This window comes from Saccopteryx leptura, chromosome 1 (assembly GCF_036850995.1).
Source record: "Saccopteryx leptura isolate mSacLep1 chromosome 1, mSacLep1_pri_phased_curated, whole genome shotgun sequence".
NCBI lineage: Eukaryota > Metazoa > Chordata > Mammalia > Chiroptera > Emballonuridae > Saccopteryx > Saccopteryx leptura.
Window position 1 is genome coordinate 85256949 of NC_089503.1, and position 22560 is coordinate 85279508.

Genomic DNA, 22560 nt, shown 5'->3' on the forward strand with positions numbered 1-22560 from the left:
AGGAAGAAGCAAGAATTTTGAATGCAAACATAATTGAGAAAAAAAATGTCTTGTATTTCAAGAAATTTTAAAGTGTGTCTCTTTTGGTGTTTACAGAAAGTGTTGACTATGGGCCAGTCTTTGTGCAAGAACCGGATGATATAATTTTCCCAACTGATTCTGATGAAAAGAAAGTAGCACTGAATTGTGAAGTTCGTGGAAACCCAGTTCCCAATTACAGGTAGAAATTCACTGTTGCTTATTTTTCCAAAATCTTATAAATTCTTCCAATGAAATTCTGATAATCCCAAGAAGTAGTATAATGTCTCAAGTAATTTTTACTACTTGTCTTCTGATTTCTCCTAAGATGGCTTCGAAATGGAACAGAAATTGATTTGGAAAGTGATTATCGCTACAGTTTGATAGATGGGACCTTCATTATAAGCAATCCAAGTGAAGCAAAAGATTCCGGTTACTACCAGTGTTTGGCAGCAAACACTTTTGGAAGTATTCTTAGTAGAGAAGCCATACTTCAGTTTGCCTGTGAGTAAAGATTGTTTTCATCTATGTATTATATATTTATATAGTGTATATAGGTAATTTTAAAGGTTAGTTAGGCAAAAGCCTAATACCTCAAATTTTAAAACAGTGGAAAACCTTGGTAAGGATTAGAACTATGCAATCAATGTGTTTCTTCCTGAGATTTTTTGAAATTCGCTGAATGTTAGTTAGCCCTCTTCAAATAACCACTTTTTAGCTTTGGAGGTTGATGAAAGCAGATAAAATTCTCAAACACAAATATCTTTTGAAAACTAGTAAAAAATAAAATTTTAATTCTATCTGCTTTTTAAAATATCTACTTATATGCTTTATTTTTCTACTGTTTATTGTACTCTATTTTCCATAAATTCTTTTGGACATAAGATAGCATATTCTAAAATTTCTGCTTACGGTCAGTTAACCTAGGAAATTTCTCTGAAATGCTAATATTTCAGATCCTAACTGGACCTTCTTAACCAGATTTTTATGATTAGAAAAACATATCACATGGAATCATATATTAATTGTAACATACATTTTCTAAAATAATTCATGTATGTAATTAACTAAATATATTGATTTTTTTTAAACTCTTGAAATTATTTCACTTTTAATGAGGGCTTACACCAGATTGAAGACAGACCACTAGGTGAAAAAGGCCTTAGTATTATTTCTAAGTAACTTACTTGATTTAAATTCTTGAGGATTAAAAATTATAAAATATAGATGGGAGGGCCATGAATCTTTGTGTTAATATTTTATATGTAACTATATTGGCTACATAATTTATAACAAAATGATTTCTAAGTTAAAATTACCCTGAAAAATAGAATAATTGATTTTTCTCTATATAATCTTTATCGTGTATTATTTCTAATTAACCCAAAATCCAGACACCCTATTATAGGAAAAAGGAAAGAAAAAAGTAATAATAAATCAGTTTGGAAAACATTTATATAGGTTCTATAAAAATATAAATATTATCTCTTAAAGTAGATTTGACTAAGGAGTTTATATAGGTACTTTATATACACAAAATATACCATGATAGTAGCCTCAATAAACTTTTCTTATTTTAGAAAACAGTTATGTGCTGTGTCAAAGAACCTAATGCTTTCCACTATACATGTTTTAAAAGTGACCTAATAAAATAATTCTCTTAATTCTCTGTTTAGTAAAGTCTTCTGAAGGCAGATAAAGAAAACCCAGAGAACATGATGTACAAAATTACTGGTTTACACCTTTCTCTTTGCACTATACACTATGACGCATACATACTGATTCACAATAGCCTCATACTAAATGTTTTGTCCTCTCCCCCAAATCAGCAGTGGTAGTAAAATATGTGAAGTTTTCTTGATGCTTCTGAGCAGAAATATATTTATTGAAAGCTCCTACATGTCTTTTGAAAAAGTATGTTTATTGCCTTTATTGGGTTACATTGGTTAATAAAATTATATAACTTGCAAGAGTACAATTCTATAATACATGATCTATATATTGTACTCTGATTTCAGTACACCAAGTAAGGATCCAACATGTCTGTATGATTGTGCCAACCTAGGATTTTTCCAAAGACCAGTTACAACCAACAAATACCCAAGGAGCACCTTAGCACAAGCATTTACAATTCAGTGACTAGGCTAGGAAAGCTAACTGTTATCTATATCTACTCTCTATCTATTATCTATCTATCTATCATCATCATCTATCATTTTTTTATCATCTATCTCTGTCAATTGTCTATCATCTACCTGTCTTACCTATATAGCATCAAGATGTTTTGAGCTTAGTTTAGAGCAATATTTGCTATATTTTTTCTTTTCTTATTTATAATTTTTTATTAATTTTAATGAGGTGACATTAATAAATCAGGGTACATATGTTCACAGAAAACATCTCCCGGTTATCTTGTCATCAATTATGTTGCATACCTGTCACCCAAAGTCAAATTGTCATCTGTCACCTTCTATCAGGTTTTCTTTGTGACCATCCCCTCCCCCCTCTCTCCCTCTCCTCCCTCTCCCTGCCCCCACCCCGTAACCACCACGCTCTTGTCCATGTCTCTTAGTCTCGTTTTTATGTCCCACCTATGTATGGAATCATGCAGTTCTTAGTTTTTTTCTGATTTACTTATTTCACTTCGTATAATGTTATAAAGATCCATCCATTTTGCTGTAAATGATCCGATGTCATCATTTCTTATGGCTGAGTAGTATTCCATAGTATATATGTACCACTCTTCTTTATCCAGTCATCTATTAAAGGGCTTTTTGGTTGAATCCATGTCTTGGCCACTGTGAACAATGCTGCAATGAACATGGGCAGCATGTGTCTTCACATACCATTGTTGTTGAGTTTTGGGGGTATATACTCAGTAGAGGGATTGCTGGGTCATATGGTAGTTCTATTTTTAGTTTTTTGAGGAACCACCATACTTTCTTCCATAATGGTTGTATTACTTTACATTCCCACCAACAATGGATGAGGGTTCCTTTTTCTCCACAGCCTCTCCAACACTTGCTATTACCTGTCTTGTTAATAATAGCTAATCTAACAGGTGTGAGGTGGTATCTCATTGCAGTTTTGATTTACATTTCTCTAATAACTAAAGAAGATGAGCATCTTTTCATATATCTATTGGCCATTTGTATTTCTTCCTGGGAGAAGAGTCTGTTCATGTCCTCTTCCCATTTTTTTATTGGATTGTTTGTTTGTTGTTGAGTTTTATGAGTTCTTTGTATATTTTGGATATTAGGTTCTTATCTGAGCTGTTGTTTGAAAATATCATTTCCCATTTAGTTGGCTGTCTGTTTATTTTGTTGTCAATTTCTCTTGCTGAGCAAAAATTTCTTAATTTGATGTGGACCCATTCATTTATCTTTGCCTTTACTTCTCTTGCTTTTGGAGTCAAATTCATAAAACACTCTTTAAAACCAAGGTCCATGAGTTTAGTACCTATGTTTTCTTCTATGTACTTTATTGTTTCAGGTCTTATATTTAGGTCTTTGATCCATTTTGCATTAATTTTAGTACAAGGGGACAAACTGTAGTCCAGTTTCATTATTTTGCATGTGGCTTTCTAGTTTTCCCAGCACCATTTGTTGAAAAGGCTTTCTTTTCTCCATTATGTGTTGTTGGCGCCTTTATCAAAAAGTACTTGACCATATATATGTAGTTTTTTTTCTGGACTTTCTATTCTGTTCCATTGGTCTGAATGTCTATTTTTCTGCCAATACCATACTGTTTTGATTGTCGTGACTCTATAATATAATTTGAAGTCAGGTATTGTAATGCCCCCAGTTTCGTTCTTTTTCCTTAGGATTGCTTTGGCTATTTGGTTTTTTTTTTTACAGTTCCATATAAATCTAATGATTTTTTGTTCTATTTCTTTAAAAAATGTCATTGGAATTTTGAAGGGAATTCCATTAAATTTATATATTGCTTTGAGTAATATGGTCATTTTGATTATATTTATTCTTCCTATCCAAGTACAAGGAATATTTTTTCATTTTATTATATCTTTTTCAATTTCCCTTAACAATGCTTTGTAGTTTTTGTTATATAGGTCCTTTACAATCTTTGTTATGTTTATTTCTAGGTATTTTTGTTGTTGTTGTTGCAACCGTGAAGGGGATTATTTTTTTGAGTTCGTGTTCTAATGTTTTGTTGTTGGCATATGGAAAGGCTATGGACTTTTTTATATTAATTTTGTATCCTGCGACCTTACTGTATTGGTTTATTGTTTCTAGTAATCTTTTTGTGGAGTCTTTGGGGTTTTAGATGTATAGGATCATATCATCTGCAAAAAGTGAAACCTTTACTTCTTCTTTTCTGATATGGATGCCTTTTATTTTTTTATCTTGTCTGATTGCTCGGGTTAGAACTTCTAACACCATATTAAATAAGAGAGGAGAGAGTGGACATCCCTGTCTTGTTCCTGATTTAAGGGGGAAAGTCCTCAGTTTTATGCCATTTAATATGATGTTTGCTGATGGTTAATCATAAATGGCCTTTATCATGTTGAGATATTTTTCTTCTATACCTATTTTGTTGAGTGTTTTAAACATAAAATTGTGTTGTGTTTTTCCGAATGCCTTTTCTGCATCTATTGATAAGATCTTGTGGTTTTAGTTATTTGTTTTGTTGATATGGTGTATAACATTAACCGTTTTATGTATGTTGAACCATCCTTGAGATTCTAGGATGAATCCAACTTGATCATGATGTATTATTTTTTTAATATGTTGTTGTATTCGATTGGCTAATATTTTGTTTAGTATTTTAGCATCTGGGTTCATTAGAGATATTGGTCTGTAGTTTTCTTTTTTTGTGCCATCCTTGCCAGATTTTGGTATAAGGGTTATGTTGGCCTCATAAAATGTGTTTGGAAGTGTTGTTTCCTCTTCAATTTTTTGGAAGACTTTCAGTAGAATAGGAACCAAGTCTTCTTTGAATGTTTGATAGAATTCACTAGTATAGCCATCTGGTCCTGGACTTTTATTTTTGGGGAGGTTTTTAATAGTTTTTTTCTATTCCCTCCCTGCTTATTGGTCTGTCTAGGCTTTCTGCTTCTTCTTAACTCAGTCTAGGAAGGTTGTATTGTTCTAGGAATTTATCCATTTCTTCTAGATTGTTGAATTTGGTGGCATATAGTTTTTCATAATATTCTACGATAATTCTTTGTATATCTTTGATATCTATAGTAATTTCTCCTCTTTCATTTTGGATTTTGTTTATATGAGTTCTTTCTCTTTTTTCCTTGGTGAGTCTTGCCAAGGGTTTGTCAATTTTGTTGATCTTTTCAAAGAACCTGCTCCTTGTTTTATTAATTTTTTCTATAGTTTTTCTGTTCTCTATTTCATTTATTTCTGCTCTGATTTTTATTATCTCCTTTCTTCGGCTGGTTTTGGGTTATCTTTGTTCTTTTTCTAGTTCCTTAAGGTGTGAAGTTAAGTGGTTTACTTGGGCTCTCTCTTGTTTGTTCATATAGGCCTGAAGTGATATGAACTTCCTTCTTATTACTGCTTTTGCTGCATCCCAGAGATTCTGATATGCCATATTGTCATTTTCATTTGTCTGTATATATCTTTTGATCTCTGTGCTTATTTCTTCTTTGACCCAGTCATTTTTTTAAAATATGTTGTTTAGTTTTCACAGTTTTGTGAGTTATTTTTACCTCTTTTTTGCAGTTGAATTCTAGTTTCAAGGCTTTATGATCAGAAAATATGCTTAGTACAATTTCAATTTTTCTGATTTTGCTGATGTTATTTTTGTGGCCCAACATATGGTCAATTCTTGAGAATGTTCCATGTATACTAGAGAAAAATGTGTACTTTGTCACTTTGGGATAAAATGTCCTATAGATGTCTATCATATCCAATTGCTCTAGTGTTTCTTTTAAGGCCAATATTTCTTTATTGATTTTCTGTTTGGATGAACGATCTAGAGTCATCAGCGGCCTATTGAAGTCTCCAAGTATGACTGTATTTTTGTCAGTTTTTGGTTTTAGGTCAGTTGGTAGCTGTCTTATATATTTTGGTGCTCCTTGGTTTGGTGCATATATATTAAGAATTGTTATGTCTTCTTGACTCAGTGCCCCCTTAATCATTATGAAATGACCATTTATGTCTCTGATTACTTTTGCTGTCTTGTAGTCAGCATTGTTAGATATGAGTATTGCTACACCTGCTTTTTTTTGGGTGTTGTTTGCTTGGAGTATTGTTTTCCAGCCTTTCACTTTGAATTTGTTTTTATCCTTGTTGCTTAGATGCGTTTCTTGTAGGCAGCATACAGTTGGATTTTCTTTTTTAATCCATTCTGCTACTCTGTGTCTTTTTATTGGTGAGTTTAATCCATTTACCTTTAGTGTAATTATTGACACTTGAGGGTTCCCTATTGCCATTTTATATATTGCTTTCTGTTAGTTTTGTATCTTGTTTGATTCTTCTCTTTTGTTTTTCTATCATTTGTTTTTGTTTGGTTTTAATTCATACTTCCTTCCTCTGTTACTACCTTTTTTAGGTCATGTGCTTCTGTGGTGGTTTTTTCAGGGGTGGTTACCATTAGGTAATGAAAAGGGTATTGACCATGTTCATTGTAGTACACTATCTTATGAATGCTTCTGCACTTCATTGTCCTTTGCTACTGTTAATCTTCGTCCTCTCCCCTTTTTTTGTTTTTGTTGTCACAGTTTAAATTTGGTTTTATTGTGTTCTTGGTGGAGCTTTTACTTGTGGTTTTGTTTTCTTTTGTTCTTTGTAGCTGGTTGTAAAACCCCCTTTAGTATTTCCTGAAGTGGGAGTTTTCTGATGATAAATTTTCTCATCTTTTCTGTATCTGTGAATGTTTTTATTTCTCCTTCATATTTGAAGGATAGCTTTGATGGGTATAGTATTCTTGACTAGAAGTTTCTCTCTTTCAGAACTTTAAATATTGGCATCCAGTCTCTTCTAGCTTGTAGAGTTTCTGCTGGAAAATCCGATGATAATCTAATAGGCCTTCCTTTATATGTTCTATTCTTCTTTTCCCTGGCTGCCTTGAGAATTTTTTTTTTTTTTTTTGTCATTGGTTTGTGCCAATTTCATTATGATGTGCCTTGGAGTAGGTTTGTTGGGGTTAAGATAACTCAGTGTTATTTTTGCTTCTTGAATTTGAGGCTTTAGTTCTTTCCACAAGCTTGGGAAGTTCTCGTCTATTATTTGTTCGAATATGTTCTTCATTCAATTTTCTCTTTCTTCTCCATCTGATATACCTATTATTCTTTCTTTTTTTTTTGTATTTTTTTTGTATTTTTCTGAAGCTGGAAACAGGGAGAGACAGTCAGACAGACTCCCACATGCGCCTGACCGGAATCCACCCAGCACGCCCACCAGGGGGCGATGCTCTGCCCACCAGGGGGCGATGCTCTGCCCCTCCAGAGTGTCGCTCTGCCGCAACCAGAGCCACTCCAGTGCCTGGGGCAGAGGCCAAGGAGCCATCTCCAGCGCCTGGGCCATCTTTGCTCCAATGGAGCTTCTCTGCGGGAGGGGAAGAGAGAGACAGAGAGAAAGGAGAGGGGGAGGCGTGGAGAAACAGATGGGTGCTTCTCCTGTGTGCCCTGGCCAGGAATTGAACTCGGGACTTCTGCACGCCAGGCCGATGCTCTACCCCTGAGCCAACTGGCCAGGGCCCCTATTATTCTTATGTTACTTTTTTTGATGGAGTCAGACAGTTCCTATAGGGTTTTTTCATTTTTTTTAATTCTCAAGTCTCTTCTCTGTGTTGTGCCTCAAGTTGCCTGTCTTCTATGTCTCTAATCCTCTTTCCTATCTGGCCTGTTCTATTAGCTAAGCTTGTTACCTCGTTTTTTAGTTCATGAATTGAGTTTTTCATCTCTATTTGATTTGTTTTCATATCTTCAATTTCCTTGGCAATATATTCTTTGTGTTCATTGCATTGTTTTTTGAGCTCCCTAAATTGCCCTTCTGTGCTTTCTTGTATATCTCTGAGTATTTTTAGGGTTTCTATTTTTAATTTTCTGTGATTTAACTCCAAGGTTTCCAATCTATTAATTTTTTTTCTATAGATTTTTTTCCCTTATCTATTTGTGCTACATCTCTGTCTTTTGTATCCATGATATTTGATTTTCTTTCCTTAATGGCATCTGAGGGTAGTTTTGTTAATACCACTAATGAGAATTAATAAAGAATAAAAAGAAAAAAAATAATTTTAAAAATTATTATTTCTTTTTTCCCTTTTTCTTTCTTTCTTTGAGAAAATACCATGAAAAACTGAGAATTATATTGTGCTGAATGGAACAAAAACTACCTATAATGGATAGCCTGAGTTGGGGAGAACTAATAAAAAGGCACAAAGGAGGTAGGGACCCACAAAATGCAAAAAAGAAAAAATTTGGATCAAGAATAAAATAATTTGCTTGTGAATGATGGTCGACTGAGAAATATAGTGAAAGGGATAAGAGGGAAACAAGAAAAACAAAAAAAAATACTGTTGTATTAATTGGAACAAAAACTACATAGAATGGAGTGCCAGGGTTGGGAGGAATGCTAATAAATTAAAAAGCAAAGTGAAAAGCACACAAAATGCCACAACGAAAAAATTTGAATCCAAAATAAAATAATTTGTTCATGAGTGAGAATTGAATGAGAGGAAAGTAAAGGAGGAAAGAAGAAATTAAGAGAGAGGGAGAAAAAAGAAAAAAGGTAAAAAGGAAAAGAAAAGGAGAGAGTTAAGTGTTTTGGAGTGTAACCCTCATAGAGAGAAAGAAAGAAAAAGAAAAAATGGGAAATGTATCACTTATGGGTAATGTAGTTCAAGATGAAGAGAAAAGAATAAGACTAGCAGTGAATAAAAGGACCAAGGTGGAAGAAAAAAAAAAAGATAAGATGAAAGAAACAAAAAAAAGTGGAAAAAGTTATAGACTGTGGATTTTTCTTGATTTTGAGAGGTTCTCTTCTTTCTTTTTCTTTCTTCTCTCTCTTCCTGATCAGTGGCTCTGTACCCCAGGCTCTGCCCCTGTGGCATGCTTAGGTAGAGATTTGTACTTGATGTGTCTCTATGGTGATGTCATATACTAGGCCTCAGTCTCTTTGGTAGCTGGGGATTGTTAGCATTTGCAGGCTCCAACAATGAGAGAGTTCATTTTCCTGGAGTCTCTCCCTTAGTCTGTCCTTCCTGACTTAGCAGCCTGATGATTCAGCTATGAAGTTGCCGCTGCCAGTGCCTGGAGATTAAAAGGCTCAAAGAAATGACAGATCCCCACTCTATCCCCACTCAGCTCAGGGTTCTGGGTAAGGCTCTGTCAGTCAGAGCCCCCAGCATAATCAGGCAGGGCTGGGAGCCAATTGCTCTCAAGGTGTCTTTCTATGAGCCTCGAGGTATGTCCAGTATGCCTAACCACTCTGAGGGACCACTCTCCCCAGGCTTTTTGCACTTTGTAACCTGTTTTGGCTGGGAAGAAGATGCCCTAGTTGCTGCCTACAGAACAGGAGGTCTTAAAAGTTGCCGAGTCCCTCTTTTTAGTGCATAGTCCTGAGTATGAAAACTCTGCCAATAAAAGCCTACAGCTTAAGCAGTTAGGGGGACGTGTTGACTTCTGTTCAGTTCCCCAGGTATACCTAGTTAATTTGCCTTAGCATTCCATGGGATTGCTTTCTGCAGGCTTCTTTCTTGTTAAAAAACCTACAGCCTAGCCTGTCTAACTTCTGCAGTGTTCTCTGAGGTTTGTTCTGTAGGAATGTGTTTTTCACCCTGTATCGGCTGACAGGAAGTTGCCCCTGCCCCTACATGCAGATCAAGAGGCACTAAAAAATATCATGTCTCTTGTTTTAGATTGCTGATCTGAGAGAGACCTTATCAACTAGAGCTGCGTAAGCCAGTTGGGTGGTGAGCAGACTGTGGGTTAAGCTAATTTCAGCAATTGGATCCACAAATCTGCTCCCGAGACAGTCTGCAAGCTGCCTGTGTGCCCCTCCCCCTAGCACTTTCATATTTTTTCTTCCCTGGGATATTAGCCTGGATGGCTGGGTGAGGTGCCTGCCCACCCAAAGAAGTCCGGGAGTAGGGAAAGTTGTTTTCACGCACTCCCCAGCACGCTGTTGCTGGGGGAGCAGGGAGCACACCGAGACTCTGGTCACAGCCCACGCAGAAGCCTCTGACCCTGCCCCTCTTTCCAGGAACATGGGCATCCACACACAGGGCGCTAGGAGGAACCTCTCGCACACTGTCTGCACTCACTGACCAGGATATCGGGGGTAATGGCGGCCACTGCTCACCCACCTTTGCTGAGGTCCGGCACTGGCGTTAGCTCACGTGGGCTGAGTCGCTGCAAGCACACTCTTTCCTCGGCTTGAACGTCTGTGCCCATGTCTGGCTCCCTCCATGCCCCCAGCCCCCACTCTCTGTCAGTTCCAAGTGAAAGCAGCCCTTGCTCAGGTTAGTGAGGTAGGTGGAGTGTTCCATACTCCATCTTATTTCCTTCAGGGTTGATAATATACAGTGTGTCCATAAAGTCATGGTGCACTTTTGACCGGTCACAGGAAAGCAACAAAAGACAATAGAAATGTGAAATCTGCACCAAATAAAAGGAAAACCCTCTCAGTTTCATACCTGTTCAGTGCAGTTTGATGTGGGCTCTTGCACAGATTTTTTAGGGCTCCTTAGGTAGCTATCCTGTATAGCCTCTACAGACTCATCACTGACTGATGGCCTACCAGAATGGAGTTTCTCCTCCAAACTGCCAGTTTCCTTCAACTGATAATTCCACCGAGTAATGTTATTCCTATGTAGTGGTACTTTGTTATAAACGTGCTGATATTTACGTTGCACTTTGGTCACGGATTCGAATTTTGCGAGCCACAGAACACACTGAACTTTCCTCTGTACCATCCACATCTCCACTGGCATGGCCATGGGCTGCTCTGCTGTATACACGGTGTTACATCATCATCTGCACATGCGCACTTACTGCCACATCATCCTACAGAAACTGGGAGGGTTTTCCTTTTATTTGGTGCAGATTTCACATTTCTGTCGTCTTTTGTTGCTTTCCTGTGACTGGTCAAAAGTGCACATGACTTTACGGACGCACTGTATTTAGCCAACTTTTCTCCAAATCATACCTTCTTGTTCAGTGTGTGGGACTTCCAGACGCTCCAGGGGCAGATTTTTCTGTCTCTGGTTGTAGAACTTGTTAAAATTTTGGGTAGAGGTATCAGGAGTGCTCCTCACAGCACCATTTCTCTGACGTCACTCTCCAATATTTGCTTTATTTTTAACTTAAATGTATGGGTAGAAATATATATGTATTTATTGGTAGCATTTATGTACCTGCCCCTGCCCAATCAACTACACTTGATGCAATACTGTATTCTGGAGACCACCCATATAGATAAAATCCCAAGTGTGCCTGGTTGAAGCAGTCAGTTATTCACATAAGGAATGCCACTCCTGCCTCAAAATTAATCCTTCTGTTAGATGTCATTATGTCTGTATAAATGATATAAAAATTTAAGTTCTTTAGGTTTAGTTCACTCTTTTTGCCAGGTGATCTGAGGAGGAAAAAATACAAATATAGATGATAGACAGAAAGGGTGAAAAGTGGATCAACTTGCTTCCTAGTATACTAGGGTATGAGCATGGGTGCTATAGTATTCTAGAGTCAAGGTAATTTTGTGCTTAGGATCAGGAAATGAGGTAGAAATTTGGTAAGAAAACAAAAAGGAACTCTGAAAGGAAGTAAAAAGATAGAAAGGTAAAGTAGGATAAAAAAACTTTGTGGCAGCCCTGGCTGTATGAATCAGTGTATAAAGCATCATCCCAGCACACTGGGGTTGTGGGCTCCATCACCTGTCAGGGCAGTAGAAGGAGCAATCATGAATGCACAACTAGATGGAACAACTAAGTGGAACAACTGTTTCAGGAACAAAGGAAGTGACTCCCAGAGGGGAAAGATGTGCAAACAACATTCTGGAGGAAGGGGTTTTATTTGCCAGTGGAGCAGTGTGACCTTCAAGGCATCATTATATGAGTTTCTCAAAGTTAGTTTTTCTGAGTTTTTTATATACCTTTACAGCTTTAGCTTTCATGTGACAAGTGCCTGATTTCTTTGGCTTCTTTTTCTGCAGACCTATGTGACTTTTGTGTCTCCAGGAGGGGAGGGGGTATGAGAAGAGGTTCAGATAGTTTGTCCTTGACTGTTCATATATCCCATTTTTTTGGCCTGTGGTACAAATTATTTCAGGGAGCTGATAAAGGAACTGCACAGCTGTGGTTTGTTACTTTTCAAACTAACTCAGTCAGCTCTTCAAGCCCTTCCTCCCTCACAATGAATTTATGCTTTTCTCTCCCTAATCGACAGAAAACAAAACAAAAAAGCCTCTGTGACAAATTTCTTTTACATCATGATTTTCCATGTCCAGCCTCATAGATACAAAGAAAATTAACTCACTGTTATTATTAATAGAAAAATGTAAAGGGCTTTTGTGAGTGGAGGACCTTTGTTAGTCTTCACCACATTAAATCTGAAATTATTAATCCTTTATATATATCATATCAATCACTATTTATGTAAAAATTTAAACATTCATTATACAACTTACACTTCAAAACTAATATATTTAGCCTGACTAGGTGATGGCGCAGTAGATAGAGCCTCAGACTGGGACACAGAGGACCCAAGTTCAAAACCCCGAGGTTGCTGGCTTGAGAGAGGACTCATCCCGCTTGAGCAGACTCACCAGCTTGAGCCCCAGGTCACTGTGTTGAGCAAGTGGTCACTTGGTCTGCTGTAGCCCCCTGGTCAAGGCACATATGAGAAAGCAATCATTAAACAACTAAGGTGCCACAACAAAGGTGCTTCTCATCTCTCTCTTGCTGTCTGTCTGTCCCTATCTATCTCTTTCTCTGCTTCTCTCTCTGTCTCTGTCACACACACACAAAGAAAACTAATATATTTCATAAATTTAAATAATTATTAAAACCTACTTAATCAAATATTCAAATCTAATACAAGTCTTTTAAGTGTTTTAAATATCATAAAATTAGACACTTTAAAAATTATTAAAACTATTATAAAACTTTTTTAATACTTATAACCAAATTGTCTTATGTTTATTTTTAGTTATAACTTTATACTTTACTCAGTTTATAATTTAATTATATAATTTTTTTACATTTTATACATTAATTTTATCGTGGATACAAGTAACTTTTTCAGATATGTTTCTGTTCTGTAATCTTCTAAAATAAAATGGAAAGAGATTCATATTACCTAATCCAGAGTCAGTTTCTGAATGATCAACCAACTGAATTTTGGTTGCTTCATTCAAAAGAGAGACCCTGTTTAGCAGACTCGACCTCTTTTATAATTTGCGTATGAAATTTTTCAGTTATGACGTTTGCTTAAAATTATGGGAATCTGAGATCTATTGGACAATATTAAATAAGCTTGAGATGGGTCCCCTCTAATTTTATTTATAGAAAAAGGTTCCAAATTGTTTTACAAATTATACATATTTAATTGAAGAATCAAGATATCCATAATTTAACAATATCATATTTATTAAAGATAATAAATGTAAATATATTCTATTAGAGTCATCTTTCTTTTGCATGAAAATTACATATATATTTTGGACACAGACATGCATCATATTAAACTCTCTGATTGTGAATAACACTAGAGTTGCATGAGTTTCTGCAGATTCAACATATTTATATACATATGCAAATTGTCACAGTTTGGCTATTGTGACTTCCTTAACGCTAGCTTCTTTGTCCTCTTATTAACCAGAAGTGCACTTTAAAATATTCTAGCTTTCTTCTAATAACATCTTGATCTCCTACCCAATGCCCAAATCAAGCCTAGATTCAATTCCTTCGTTGACCATGATGTTATAGAAACAAAAATCTAGGGGCCTGGCCTGTGGTGGCGCAGTGGATAAAGCATCTACCTGGAATGCTGAGGTTGTCTGGTTTGAAACCCTGGGCTTGCCTGGCCAAGGCATCTATGGGAGTTGATGTTTCCTGCTTCTCCTTCCTTCCTTCCTTCCTTCTCTCTCTCTATCCTCTCTAAAATGAATAAATAAAACATTGTTTTAAAAAATCTAGGTACTAGAATTGCATATAACTTTGTTCCAAATAAGTTCTGGTGGCATTTAAGATAGCATTAATACTATAATAAATATAGTAAAATAGATTTCTAAAAACGTTTATTTTTAAAGTTTCAAGCTTACCTTAGTAACTTATATATATATATATATATATTCTTTTTTTTTTTTTGTATTTTTCTGAAGTTGGAAACGGAGGCAGTCAGACAGAATCCCGCATGCGCCTGACCAGGATCCACCCAGTACGCCCACCAGAGGGTGATACTCTGCCCATCTGGGCCATTGCTCTGTTGCATCCAGAGCCATTCTAGTGCCTGAAGCAGAGGCCACAGAGCCATCCTCAGCGCCTGGGCCAACTTTGCTCCAATGGAGCCTTGGCTGCGGGAGGGGAAGAGAGAAACAGAGAGGAAGGAGAGGGGAGGAGTGGAGAAGCAGATGGGCGCTTCTCCTGTGTGCCCTGGCTGGGAATCGAACCCGGGACTCCTGCACGCCAGGATGATGCTCTACCACTGAGCCAACTGGCTAGGGCCACTTATACATATTTTTAAAAACAATTCTTTGAAAAGATATTTCTGTGCAAGAAATATTTTAAAGTACATTAACTCACTTCATCTTCATAACCAACATGTGTTGTCACATTATAAAAGTAAATCCATTTTACAGATGATACCTCTTATTTAACTCTATAGGTACTCTATCATTTTCTATTCTAATATAAATATGTATTACATTAACTTTATGACATTAAATTTTCAATACCTCTCTTAAACTATGTATTGTAATCTTTTTAAAAGTCCTTATACATTTTCCTCACCAACCACCATTTTAGATTCATTAATATCTATATGATATAACAAACATTAATACTAGTGACAAAAATAGGTATGTAAGCATTCTGCTTTCTCATTGTTCAAATTTAGTTGAAAAACCACTTGCTTAATTTTTTATGGCAGTTTAAGACTTTAAGGAGCACTGAATCTTTTTATAGATCTAGAATTTAGAGATTTATAGTGACTTGGCTATGTAGTTAATTTTTCTTATTACCATATTGCCTTTTTTGATAACTCATTTTCTTTATAATTACAAAATAATTGGATGATATATAGTTAGGACCTGGAAACCTAAGTTTTCTAAATGAATTTTGAAACAAGACAAAGATTATGGTGATTGTTTTCAAAACTGATAATAGCGTCATAGATTCTGGCTTTTGAAGAGAATGATGATAAGGAAGTGAGTGCTGGCATCTTTACCTGGTGACTTAGCAATAATAAGTTATCTCTAGTGTTTGAAAAAATTAAGTTAAGTGTAAAACAAGCTTAGTTTCTTTTAAAGCTTTATTTTAATTGATTTTTCACTAAATTTATCAACAAATGCAAAATAGCAAATTTATATATCTTTATATATAATTATTTTTTTTACTAATATATTTTATCTTAACTTTATTCCAAAGGTGATTTAATTTCTTTTATTCATTTTAGAGAGGAGAGAGAGTAAGAGATAGAGATAGAGATAGAGAGAGAGAGAGAAAGAGAGAGAGAGAGAAAGGGTGGAGAAGCAGAAAGCATCAACTCCCATATGTGCCTTGACCAGACAAGTGCAGGGTTTCGAACCTGCAACCTCAGCATTCCAGGTTGATGCTTTAATCCACTGTGCCACCACAGATCAGGCTCCAAAGGTGATTTATATGGCTTGCCATATAAAATTATGTACCATAAAATATAAAAAATAAATAAGTAAATATAGCAGCAGTAAAACAATACTTTTCATAGTAAGAAATCAGGATAATGAAGGCTATCATGTTTCATAATTATTTTGGTCAAGATATAAATATTTCCTTAAGACTCCCAGAGGTCAGAGCAAAAGGATAAATATAAACATTTAAAGGATTCCAATTCTACCCAAGTTCCTTAAAGGAAGAAAATCTTTTCTTGACATTTAATTTTCATAGAAATTTCTCATTTGTGGCTTTATATAGAGATCATAACAGCATCCCTATATCACTTCAATTGCAAGTTTAATTAGCCTGACATAAAACCAAGCCAATTCTTTAAATGTAACTAGAATATAATCACAAAGCTATATATTCACTGCATTCATGTATAAGTCCTGTTTTAAATTTTGATTTAAGCAGCTAATGGCTTTGAGCAGCTGCTGCATATTTGCTGAACTTATCCCTTTAACCCACACCTCACTTGGCTAAATGTCTATGCATGAGGGTCTTTCCTATAAGTTCTCCTTAAATTATTACTTATAAACATAGCTCGGCTTAGTTAATGATGTAATTTATCATTAATAAATACATACCCCAAAAGGGTTAATGAAAATTACTGAAGAGGAGAAGTCATGTCCATGACCTGTTTTTTTAAGTTCAGAAAGAAAGACATCTATAAACAAAAAGTTGGTACATTATTGCTAGTGATGATTGTTACTGGTTATCAATAAGATTATTTTGACAAAGCATATTTTATTCCTGTAGCTTATGCTCATTATGAAGGTAATTTCCTCACCTAGTATACTGATTTCTCTTCAGTGACAAGCAAGAATACACCATATAAAACGCTGTCAATAGATTAGCTTATTACCGTGCTGATGAGAATTTGAAATTGATAATGTAAGTCTACACACTCTTCAAACATTCACCAGAATGCAAAGCTCTTAGCAGTCTCTCCAAAGTTGGGATTTTTTTAATTTTATTTTTTTAATTTTATTTTTTTAATGGGGCGACATCAATAAATCAGGATACATATATTCAAAGATAACAAGTCTAGGATATCTTGTCGTTCAATTATGTTGCATACCCATCACCCAAAGTCAGATTGTCCTCTGTCACCTTCTATCTAGTTTTCTTTGTGCCCCTCCCCCTCCCCCTTTCCCTCTCCCTTTCCCCCTCCCCCCGTAACCACCACACTCTTATAAATGTCTCTTAGTTTCACTTTTATGTCCCACCTACGTATGGAATAATGCAGTTCCTGGATTTTTCTGATTTACTTATTTCGCTTCGTATAATGTTATCAAGATCCATCCATTTTGCTGTAAATGATCCGATGTCATCATTTCTTATGGCTGAGTAGTATTCCATAGTGTATATGTGCCACATCTTCTTTATCCAGTCATCTATTGATGGGCTTTTTGGTTGTTTCCATGTCCTGGCCACTGTGAACAATGCTGCAATGAACATGGGGCTGCATGCGTCTTTACGTATCAATGTTTCTGAGTTTTGGGGGTATATACCCAGTAGAGGGATTGCTGGGTCATAAGGTAGTTCTATTTGCAGTTTTTTGAGGAACCACCATACTTTCTTCCATAATGGTTGTATTACTTTACATTCCCACCAACAGTGTATGAGGGTTCCCTTTTCTCCACAGCCTCTCCAACATTTGCTATTACCTGTCTTGTTAATAATAGCTAATCTAACAGGTGTGAGGTGGTATCTCATTGCAGTTTTGATTTGCATTTCTCTAATAACTAAAGAAGATGAGCATCTTTTCATATATCTGTTGGCCATTTGTATTTCTTCCTGGGAGAAGTGTCTGTTCATGTCCTCTTCCCATTTTTTTATTGGATTGTTTGTTTGTTTGTTGTTGAGTTTTATGAGTTCTTTGTATATTTTGGATATTAGGCCCTTATCTGAGCTGTTGTTTGAAAATATCATTTCCCATTTAGTTGGCTTTCTGTTTATTTTGTTATCAGTTTCTCTTGCTGAGCAAAAACTTCTTAGTCTGATGTAGTCCCATTCACTAATTTTTGCCTTCACTTCTCTTGCCTTTGGAGTCAAATTCATAAAATGCTCTTTAAAACCCAGGTCCATGAGTTGAGTACCTATGTCTTCTTCTATGTACTTAATTGTTTCAGGTCTTATGTTTAGATCTTTGATCCATTTTGAATAATCCCCTTCACGATTGCAACAACGAAAAAATAAAATACTTAGGAATAAACATAACAAAGAATGTAAAGGACTTATATAATGAAAACTATAAACCATTGTTAAGGGAAATCGAAAAAGATATAATGAGATGGAAGAATATACCTTGTTCTTGGTTAGGAAGAATAAATATAATCAAGATGGCCATATTACCCAAAGCAATATACAAATTTAATGCAATTCCCATCAAAATTCCAATGACATTTTTTAAAGAAATAGAGCAAAAAATCATCAGATTTATATGGAACTATAAAAAACCCCGAATGGCCAAAGCAATTCTAAAGAAAAAGAATGAAGCTGGGGGCATTACAATACCTGACTTCAAACTATATTATAGGGCCACGACAATCAAAACAGCATGGTATTGGCAGAAAAATAGACACTCAGACCAATGGAACAGAATAGAAAGTTCAGAAATAAAACCACATATATATAGTCAAATAATTTTTGATAAAGGGGCCAACAACACACAATGGAGAAAAGAAAGCCTCTTCAATAAATGGTGCTGGGAAAACTGGAAAACACATGCAAAAGAATGAAACTGGCCCTGGCCGGTTGGCTTAGCGGTAGAGCGTCGGCCTAGCGTGTGGAGGACCCGGGTTCGATTCCCGGCCAGGGCACATAGGAGAAGCGCCCATTTGCTTCTCCACCCCTCCGCCGCGCCTTCCTCTCTGTCTCTCTCTTCCCCTCCCGCAGCCAAGGCTCCATTGGAGCAAAGATGGCCCAGGTGCTGGGGATGGCTCTGTGGCCTCTGCCCCAGGCGCTAGAGTGGCTCTGGTCGCAACATGGCGACGCCCAGGATGGGCAGAGCATCGCCCCCTGGTGGGCAGAGTGTCGCCCCTGGTGGGCATGCCGGGTGGATCCCGGTCAGGCGCATGCGGGAGTCTGTCTGACTGTCTCTCCCTGTTTCCAGCTTCAGAAAAATGCAAAAAAAAAAAGAAACTGGACTACAGTTTGTCCCCTTGTACTAAAATTAACTCAAAATAGATCAAAGTTGGGATTTTAAAAAATAATTCATACCAGCTAGTTAAACATATAATGAATCAAGAATAAAATTTTCTTATGCTGTCTCTTGTTTCAAAAATATCTTTATATGCCATCCCTTGTAAACTGCTAGTTCATATCTGAATTCAAACATACTGCTTTTCAGGGCATTTAAACAATCTAGACTCAAAATATTTCATTAATTTACCTTGAAGTAGTTGATAAAAATAACCTCTTTAACTTTTTAAGAGATTATATGATTTTTTAGAGACCTTGTATTTAATCCCTTTAATTTAACCTTTCATTTTCATACAAAACTAAGAAATTACTTCTCTGCCTTTTTCATGACATTTTCTCATAAAGTAAAGTTGATCTTAGACTTTAAAAGCACATTTTATTAGCATTTAGCATCCAATAAAATTATTTGGATAATTGCGAACTCCATTTAATATCCAAAGCTTTAAATTTTTAATATATGAGACTTTATACATAATGATTTCATTAAATCATTTGAAAATTAAATAATAGGGCCAGACCAGGTGATGGTGGAATGGATAGAGTGTCGGAATGGGATGAGAAGAAACCAGGTTCAAAAACCCCAACGTCACCTGATTCAGCGTGGGCTCATCCAGCTTGAGCATGGGCTCACTAGTTTGAGTGCAGGGCCACTGGCTTGAGAGTGGGATCATAGACATCACCCCATGGTTGCTGGCTTGAGCCCAAAAGTCACTGGCCTGAAGCCCAAGTTTGCTGGCTTGAGCAAGGGGTCACTTGCTCTGCTGTAAACCCCTCCTCCCCCGGCCAAGGCACATATGAGAAAGCAATCAGTGAACAACTAAGGTGCTGCAACGAAGAATTGATGCTTATCATCTCTCTTCCTTCCTGTCTGTCTGTACATATCTGTCCCTCTCTCTGACTCTCTCTTTGTCTCTGTCAAAAAAATTTTTTAAAAAATTTAAAAAAAGAAAATTAAATAATAGAAATGAGTCACATTGGCATGGATGATTTTATTATTTGTAAAAGTATCCAAATTTATTACAAAATAAATTAATATTAGTTTATAACATCTTCTGTAACTAAAACTTTTTTAAACAAAATTATTACTCAATATGGTTTGTCTTATTTTTAAAGATGATTATTCTGATCACAACAGATATAGTAACTGTAAATATATGACTCTGACAAATTACAGCATAAATTATTTGAGAGCACACATTTTTTAAATTAAGAAATATTATTTTATGCTTGAAATACAGTTATAAGTGAATCAAGGTTAAAATCAGTGGCAGATTATTCTCAAATCCTTAATTTTGTGACACAGTTTATAAGTTTGCAAGTTTTTTATTTATTAAAGTAAATCTGAATTCATAATTGTATTATTTATGGAAGTCATGAATAATCTCTATATGTGACAGATGACCTCCAGCAAAATAGTCCCACTTAGCTGCTTGACTCAGGGTATGTTTGATCTCAGTGCTTCTCTTTTTGTTACTAGAAATACAGTAAGGCAGTTCTTCACTCACATTGTGTGAAGCAACCCAGAAAAACAAATATCAGGGAGTATATAAATCCTCTGACTCTTATTCATTTCCATGTAATCCATCACTCCCTAATCCTTAGCAGAGTATCTTCATAGACCTTCCCCATTACAAAAACTTTCAGAACACAAAAGTACAATGGAATTTTAAATCTTACTCCTAGTGTCAGGTTAACCTGATAAAACAGCAGCTTCATATCAAGGCAATTTATAATCCAGATGAATAAAATAATACTAATATAAAACAAAAACTATAAACAATGGGGCAGATATGGAATATGAATACTTTATGAAATTATTTTATTTCATAAGAACTCTTTTTTTGAGGGACAAGTCAGAGCAGTATATGTATTAACTAGCCTGGAGTTCTTGTGCTTTGATTGAATTTCCACACCGGGTGCTAAATGTTGCTACTCTTCACAAATATGGCTGGGTGGGTGGATGGATGGATAAATAGATGATAGATAGATAGATGATAGATAGATAGATTTGTATATGTATAGATGTTTATATATATATATGTATGTATGTGTGTTTATATGTACATAGATTTAATAACAATAATGCAAGAATAAGTAACAATAGTTATGGACCTTAAAAGCCAGGTAAAGTGTTAAACATATTTAATACATCATCAATTTTTTTAATTCTCACATCAGACTTATGAAGGATTTCTTATTGGCCTAATTTATAAATGGAAAGAAGAAGTGAAGCTCAGGAATATCAAGTTATTTTTTTCAAAGTCACACAGCTAGTAGCTCAGATCAAACTCAGATCAAACTTCAAAATCTCTATCTGCCTTGTTCCACCTTCTGCCTTACTTAACCATGCATTGCATTTTTGTTTAGTATACCTGTAGTTATTTTATTCATAGAACGTTTACTCGGTCTCTGCTCACTCTTGGGCATTTTTTGATGTTATAGAGCTTAAAATAAACAATACCTATCCACATAGACCTTAAAGCTAGCCAAATCAGTTCAAATACCTCTATTCTATATCAATTTCCTTAGTTCATACACTTTTCCTTTCCCCCTGAACTACCAAAACTTGCCTACTTAGAACTCCTGTTCACTTTTTGTATTCCTTGATATATCTATCTTCTCCATCCTACCCTAATGCCACTAAAATCCTTCTTTACTAATTATTTCTGAAATGATCTGACCATATTGTCCTTGCATAAATTCTTAATTGCTTACCATAATTGCACAGGAGTTTTTAGTTTGCCCTATGAATGTGCAGAAGGCAAAGATAACCAGAGGGTTGCTCTAAGAATATGTATCCAAGAGAACTCTGCAGGGAACCTAAAGTTAGAAGGTCACTTCAATAATTTGGGTAAAAAGGTGTTGAAATCCCAGATGTATTAATATATAACAGAAAAGGTATTTGTGGAAGGCTCCAAAAATAAAAATTTGCAAATAATTGAATGCATGAAGGTAGAAGTGTTGAAAAATATGGAGTTGGAATGACATCAAGATTGTATTGAATAAATTTTGATTAATTAAACTGAACAATTCATAATGTTACCTAATAAAGGCACACAGAGAAGAGAAGCAAGATTCAGGGATAATATAATAATTTCAATTTGAGGACATTTTGTTCTGACTTCTAGGAGACCAATACCCAACATTTAAACATAATGGTTAGTGCTCAGAAAAGGCAGGAGAAAAGTGTTCATAAAATACATTGAAATACTCAATGAACCATAAGGCTGTTCATCAAAAGAAATTATATTCCCTTAGGAATATATACAAAACTCTGATAGAAAATAATAAAAGCTAGAAAGAAAGGGATTAGTGAAAGAAACAAGAATGGTCTGATTTCAGGAAAAGGCCAATCAAATAGAGTGAAGAACAAATGGCATTCTGGGTTTAATGTGGAACTGTTACTTGCATCAAAGTCTGTACGTATCACTGAGAAAAGACCTTTATGTTTTGAGACCTTGAAAAACCAATTTCAGTAATAACAGATGCATAAATCAGAATCTAAGG

The 22560-nt window shown here is 35.6% G+C and overlaps 1 protein-coding gene across 2 annotated transcripts in view; it reads left to right on the forward strand.

Moving 5' to 3' along the window:
- The window catches only part of CNTN5 (contactin 5), a 1309320-nt gene that overhangs the window by 784313 nt on the left and 502447 nt on the right, over positions 1 to 22560 (forward strand). For both annotated transcript variants that reach the window (XM_066360732.1, XM_066360733.1), the window contains 2 exons: positions 97 to 220; positions 347 to 522. In XM_066360732.1, the coding sequence (XP_066216829.1) occupies positions 97 to 220; positions 347 to 522 (300 nt within the window). The remainder of the gene's footprint in view (positions 1 to 96; positions 221 to 346; positions 523 to 22560) is intronic.